General features: G+C 34.0%; 1 protein-coding gene across 2 annotated transcripts; it reads left to right on the top strand.

Annotated features, from left to right (window-relative positions):
- The first annotated feature begins 2,727 nt into the window (after positions 1–2,727).
- LOC104113691 (PGR5-like protein 1B, chloroplastic) lies at positions 2,728–6,959 on the top strand. 2 transcript variants are annotated; one of them, XM_009623942.4, is made up of 7 exons: positions 2,728–3,069; positions 3,820–3,882; positions 4,015–4,101; positions 4,697–4,928; positions 5,728–5,801; positions 5,935–6,027; positions 6,597–6,959. In XM_009623942.4, the coding sequence occupies exons 1-7, from the start codon at positions 2,842–2,844 to the stop codon at positions 6,672–6,674; spliced, it is 855 nt and encodes a 284-aa protein (XP_009622237.1). In that variant the 5' UTR covers positions 2,728–2,841; the 3' UTR covers positions 6,675–6,959. The 2 variants fall into 2 exon arrangements, with proteins under 2 accessions (XP_009622237.1, XP_009622236.1); XM_009623941.4 differs by having other exon boundaries at positions 2,729–3,069; positions 5,935–6,033.
- Positions 6,960–7,118: the final 159 nt, after the last annotated feature.

Below are 7,118 nucleotides of genomic sequence, written 5' to 3'. Positions count from 1 at the left end.
ATTTAATATACGCTTTGGATATACAAACACGTTCGGAATACACTCAATATACACAAAGTACATTGCCAAACTTAGGATACAATGTATATACAACTTTTATACATAGCATAATAATATACATATAACTTTAATATAAAACTAGTTTTATAATACAAATTATCGTATATATGTACAACTCTATATATGTGTATATAAAATATTTAATACGTTGTATATATATATATATATATATATATATATATATATATATATATATATATATATATATATATATATATATATATATATATATATATATATATATGTATATAATATTTATACAAAATTACATATAAGTATCATCCAATTACCCCATTAAATCCAGATCCACTATCGGGGTGTTATCACTTTTAGCCCGCGCCAAAAACTAATTACATCCGATAGTCGAAAAAGTGTATAAAACTGTATAATTTTTGTATATAACATATATAATGTGTATATATATATATATACAAAATATATATAATTTTTATATATTATTTTGGCTATTATTTTTACAGTGGCTATACAGTGTCATTTTTTTCCATCGGATACTCACTGTAAAAGATTTTCACTCACAAAATACTATTATGACCCGAAGAAGAAGAAGAAGAAGCTTGACTAGAAAACCCCACGACTTTTGCTGCCACTCCTGTATCATGCATCATAATTAAGTAAACCTTTTTAAGAATTGAATTGAAAAAAAATGTAATCTTTCTAGGTACTCAAACAAGCTTTTTCAATGTGAAGTAAAAAATAAAGAGAAAAAAATATAGATCTAAAATGGGAGATAGAGAAGGGAAGGAAAATGAAAAAAAAAATAACCAAAGAAAGAAAAAAGGAAGACGAAGAAGACACAGAGAAAGAAAGAGGTGAGAAAGAGGGTGGGAAAGAAAGGGGATATGAATGAAAGTGGTAATGGGAAGAAAAATTTGTGTATTGAAATTGGATAAAATAAAAGAAAGATAAAAAGGTTGGGAATAAATGTGGTCTAGGGAAGATAAATGCATTGGAAATAGACAATGACTACAAGTTGCAAATAAATTGGGTCGGAAGGTCATTTCGGGTCAGTAATGAAAACATGAGCTAATAAAATCCTTTAGTGGCCATACAATATTATTGTAAAAATGGCGTGGGGTAGCCACTATTTAAGGTGGTATTTATTTTTTATCCAGCAATTCTAATGTTGAGCAAAAATAGCCACTATTCTATTAAAATTAATATAAAAAGGCATTTTTACCCTTTCTTCCATTGCTTTTCTTCCCAATCCCTCGCTTCTATCTCTCAAGTTCGATGCAGAGACATGTTGTTTGTGGATGCATATGTTGTTTGTGATAAAAATGTTGAATTGGGTTTTTGAATTCTTGTGAATTTGATGGCTTTGAACATTTACGAAAATGAAAAATGATATCTTGTTGTTTTTCTAACGAGGGTCAGTTTTGTCTTGTTTCGTGTGATTGCCACCTTTATTCGGTTTTTGCCTTCAATTTTAAGTATGGATTCAATGCTAAATTGGGTTTCTGATTCTTGTTTATGCATGTGTTGTTGAAAGGATTTGGTCCTTAACTTATAGTTACAAGCACAGAAATTAAGGACAGGTAGCCCTTAACTTAGAGTTACAAGCACATAAATTATGGACAAGTAGTCCTGAACTTAGAGTTACAAGTTCAAAAGTTAAGGACATGTAGTCCTTAACTTAGAGTTACGAGCTCAAAAACTACGGACAGATAGTCCTTAACTTAGACTTATAAGCTCATAAATTAAGGACAACTAGTCCTGAACTTACAATAACAAGAGCTTATAAGTTAAGGACAATTGGTCCTAAACTTAGAGGTGGAAGTTCAAAAATTAAGGACACTTGGTCCTTAACTTAGAGTTACAAGCACAAAAATTAAGGATAGGTAGTCCTTAACTTCGAGTTCCAAGTTCAAAAGTTAAGGACATGTAGTCCTGAATTTAGAGTTACAAGTTTAAAAGTTAAGGACAAGTAGTCCTAAACTTAGACTTACAAGCTCATAAATTAAGGACAACTAGTCCTGAACTTACGGTAACAAGCTCATAAGTTAAGGATACTTGGTCCTGAATTTTATGAGCAGAAGGTATTTTCGTCCGGGCGGGTAAAGTTTATTAAAGCAGTGGTTAAAGACTAACGACTAAAGACATTTTAAATAGTGACTTAAAAGTAAATACATATCTTATTAGTGGCTAACCGTGCACTTCCCCTTATTTTAACTTGAGACATTACGTTGATTAACTTTGCCTCTCGCCGTACTTTGTTCCACTCACTTTTTCCTTAGTTGCTGCCCGTGCACGGAACTTGCGTATTTTTATTTATTTATGTATTTCTTGACCAATCAAAATATGTATATAATTGAAAGGGACGTAGTAGTTGAATGTTGAATGTTGAATGATTGTCTTCAATTAAAACAAGATAAGTACTCGAAAATCCGAATAAGATTAACATACACGATTGGTTTGTGTCTATTCAATTCAATAATATTGAATTTTATGAGTTTTTGTTGTCCTCACTCCACAGGGCTTCTTGTCCAGAAAAGGGAATTTTCCAATTGCTCCAAATCGCTCACCAGTGGCCAAAATCAGAGAGTTGGACAAAAATATCAGCCCCTAACGAGATATTTACTCTAGCAAATCAAATTACGACCACAGGGGGCATTTTCGTCATTTGGTCCTCTATTTATAAGCACTAGAACTCGTGGCCATAACGAACCGGAGCCAAAATTACCCGTCAATTCACAACATTCAGACCACTCCTTTTGTTCGAAATTTCTCCTCTGCCGGTTCTCAACTCTACTGCGGCGGTTCATGGCGGGCGCGTGCTCTCCCGTCGCTCGTCGCGTGTTCGGTTCCACTGTCATCGAGCTGTCCAGAAGCAGCTCCCGCACCGGAGCTTCGTTTCCTGTCCGGATATCCACAAGGAGCCATGGCTTATCCGCTTTTGAAGAGAGAGAGGCACCTCAAGGACCTTCCTGTATTTTCGTCGGACCTATTGAAACAGCTAGCAAAGAAACCTTAGAAGCTCTCTACCGTCAGGTAATGTGCATCGCACTGAGCACTGTTAATTTGCACTACTAAGTAAATTAAAGTTGATTGATTATGCAATTGGATCAGCAGGAGTTTGTTTTAATTGACTTCTTTGATGACTCAAATTACCATGTTATACTCTCGATACTGATTATCTTCGGAGTACTGTATGTTTGAGCTGCTTTTGCTTTAAGTCAAACAGATGATCGCTCATATGTGTCTTCACTCTTCAGACGTTCAACTATTAAATACATATCATGTATTGATTGACTGAGCTTAATGACTGTGCTCAATGGCTGCCTAAATCTTACTAGTATGTTTACGTGGTTAAAAGCTTACTGGTTATTGACTACTTTGTGTTTATCCTTGTTGTTTGAAAATGCTGATAATTTGATGAAGAGCTAAAGAAGACATGAGCTCATCTACTTGATTTGTCGTACGTTATGTTTGTACTTGTTTGAGATTTTGTATAATTTGATGAAGAGCTAAAGAAAATGCAAAATGTATATATGAGGTCTGTCTCAGTGACTTTTAGTTCATGATGGATCAGTTTTAATCCCTGCCCCAAATACTGGCCTTATGAAGTATATTATTCAACAAGGATTTATTAGAAGGTGGTGTTTGTGAAAATCCCCTTTAAATTTCTGAAGTTATCAAAGATTGCTGGTAGCAGAGAGAAACTTGATTTCTTTTTCCTATTAAAAAACTTTTTTCCCTTGTCCTGCTGCTCTCTGATCTTCTATTTCTGTTTTATCTTAGGCACGTGATGCGTATTACAGTGGGACACCTTTAATAATTGATGATATGTTTGACAGAGTAGAGGTAAGTTTCTCAATGTAGTTGATTTTTCTTCTTTTTTTTTGGTAATGAATTTCTCAATGTAGTTGATAGCCATTGGAAACTATATTTTTCATGTTATTGTTAAAATCCTCATGCAATATTTTGGTACAACAGTTAAAGTTGCGGTGGTATGGTTCAAAGCATGTCGTCAAGTACCCCCGTTGTAGTCTCAGGCGGCACTCAACTTATGCTGATGCAGAGGTGATACTACTGTAATATGAATTGCTTTATGATATGTGCGTTTGAGTTTTTTTTTGTTTTGTTTCTTGGATTGGTGATATCTATTTGTGCCTTGGAATACTTGTTCCATTCATTTTAGGATACTGTAAGCAAATATTTTTAACTCCAAATGCAGGTATCTTAAGTTTGCGTCAAGATTGTACCTTATTATAATATTAGCCTCTACTGTTTCTTTTCTAAAAAATATAATTTCTCTAACTTGTTTCTCAAATTAACAGTTATAAAGTTTTCATGTTTCAAACTTGATTCACGTACTTGCCTGGGTCTCGTATGTCTTCACTATATCCTATTAGACTGATATTTTTCTTGGACCTAATATTGCCCTCTATAGATGAAGCCTCTGCATCTACCATGGGAAAGGGAAAAAGAAAACGTTATGGATCACTAACTATTGTTCAATCATTACTCATATCCACAGTTTAGCTGCGCTATTAGCAAATCTAGTTCAGCTGTGACATAATAGAATAATGATTTTATTGTCCTAGAGTGGTTTTTCTACTTGTAGACCAGGTTTTCTTCCTACACTTGAATATTGATCAATGTGGATGTAGGGCAGGAAGATCCATCACAGGTATTTGCATTAGCAAGCGTATGGTTGTTGATTCTTGGGTTTGGGAGTTCATTCTGGATTGTGCCTATAATCTACACCATTGCTCAAGCTTATCAAGACATGTTTGATTCAGGAATGTCCTACACCTATCAATCTTTTGAGTTGTTTACAGTGCTCAACGGAATCCTTTTCATGGTGTTGGGATCTATCATAGGCTTTCCAATTGCTTCGGCCTCTGGTAATGTGTTTTCTTTTTGAATCCTCATTTCTCAAGTTTAATCATTATTAATTGTTTGACATGAGGCCTAATACTGATATATAAATTACTTTGATGTGCTTCTAGAAAATTTAGTTCAGCGATATTTAACTTAGTTTATATCAAGTCTGTTTCCTTTCTTTGACATCATCATTCTTTGGTTTCCTTGGTGTTCATTAGTTAGGTGTTCTAGTGCAAGTAATATAAGTTGGTGAGAAATATGAGCATCTTTTACTTCCTCAATGGGAAAAGGCTACTTATAAGGAGAAAATGGTTTTCTTTATCCATCTCAATTTACCTGCTATTATCTAAGCTTTGTTACACAAAAGGATACCTCCAGTTGTGTACACAGAAAGATCTTAAGCATCTGAAAGAGATTTTGATTTTAAAATCCTTGTTTGAACCAGCTATGCTAGATTAGCTTTTGAAAAGGAGAAAGCTCAATCATATCTTGACAAGAATTGGAGAGGAAAATTTTGTATAAGATCCTAAATAGTTTCTTTGCCCTTTCTAATTTTGCATTATATTGGCATTGCTGCATAAATGGGTACTAGAGTGAGGTTTGCAACAATTTCCTTAAGAAGGTGTCTGTTAGGGAATGTTGTTTCTTAAATTATAAATTGTTATGACTTGCCTCCATGTCCTACTGTTGGGTGATAGTCACCAGTGTAAATGTGATTGTTGAACCATGTCTAGAAGCAAGGCTGTCCATAGTTTTCTGAGAACTTTTTTCTTCAATGCATTCCAAGTACAATTTATAACTTGAGATAATTAATCACAGTTGGAGCACTTCAAGGACTTTGGAAAAATGACTTGGTCGCTCTGAAAGGGGCATGCCCAAACTGCGGTGAGGAGGTAATTAAGAACTAGCTTCTCACATGTCCACAAATATTTCTAGAAGCTATTGATATGCTTCAAGTGAAGAAGGGTTAAATCTCCTTGTACTGAACTGGATGAATCTTATAGCTCTTGGCACTATTACTCTCAGGTGTTTGCTTTCGTGAAATCAGAGAAGTCCAACCGTTCCCCACATAGAGCTGATTGTCATGTTTGTGGGAGCAAACTAGAATTTCAGACCAAGGTTGAGGTACTTTTGACCATGACTTTGATTCTCATACTCCACACTACATGCTTATTTGGTTGAAGGAATTTTGTACACTTCCTTTTTGGTGTCACTGTTACATTTTTTGTTACTTGCTAGAAAGTTGAGATCATTCTTTTTACAGGTCCAGATAATGTTATATTCATAATTCATGTATACTTAGGCTTTTTCCCTTTACTTTGGATACACTAGTTTGCAAACACATGATAAGCCATATTAAGCAGATAATTTGTTGTGATGATAGATCTAAAGCTTTTACTCTAAATAATTATAATTAACATTTTCTTAAAGCAGTCATAGAACTCCTTGTATACTTACTGCTTCAGCTTATCTCATTACATGCAAGTAATGGTGGAGTAGTCATATTTATTGTTTCTTGTGTCTGAAAATAATTAGTCTTTTTATGATATGATTATTCTATTAAGTAGTAACAATTTTCTCTCTACATTTTATTTAAAGAATGCCTAATTCATTTCAGTTCTTCACCATTCACATTCTTTTCTCATCCAAATATATAGTTGCGCTAATACTATATGCTTTTACTGCAGCAATCCATCTCAAGACCTGGCAGACGTTGGGTTTATGGTCGCGTTTACTTAATTAGACAGAGGCAACGATGGGCATGACGATGATGTTAATTTCATTCCCCTCAGTTAATCCTGAAGGTCACGAAGCGTTATGTACAGCAAGCTCTTCTCATTTAGCGTCTCAAATCCAAGTCAGCGCCATGTCTCATATCATGAAACATAAACTAGTATAATAGAAGAATTCTGCCCATATATCTAGAAACATTAATGTATTTGTTCGTGCTTGAGAAAATATAGTTAACACATTTTATTTTATTTTGGTTAAAATTGAACAGATAATTTTTTTTTAAAATATTTTTAAATCAATAATATCTCATTTGTCTATATGTGAACTGGCAGTTGGTAGTAGCATAATCCAGGATTAGGCTGGTTCCTCTCATTCAGCATCTCTCCCTCTATGTCCATTTACATCATAATCATATACTAGTATAATTTATCTTAAAATTCAAAACAATGAAAATCATAAGCAGCCTCTTCAAAATT

The sequence above is a fragment of the Nicotiana tomentosiformis genome, chromosome 6 (assembly GCF_000390325.3).
Source record: "Nicotiana tomentosiformis chromosome 6, ASM39032v3, whole genome shotgun sequence".
Classification (NCBI taxonomy): domain Eukaryota; kingdom Viridiplantae; phylum Streptophyta; class Magnoliopsida; order Solanales; family Solanaceae; genus Nicotiana; species Nicotiana tomentosiformis.
This window is presented reverse-complemented; position numbering and strand designations above follow the sequence as displayed.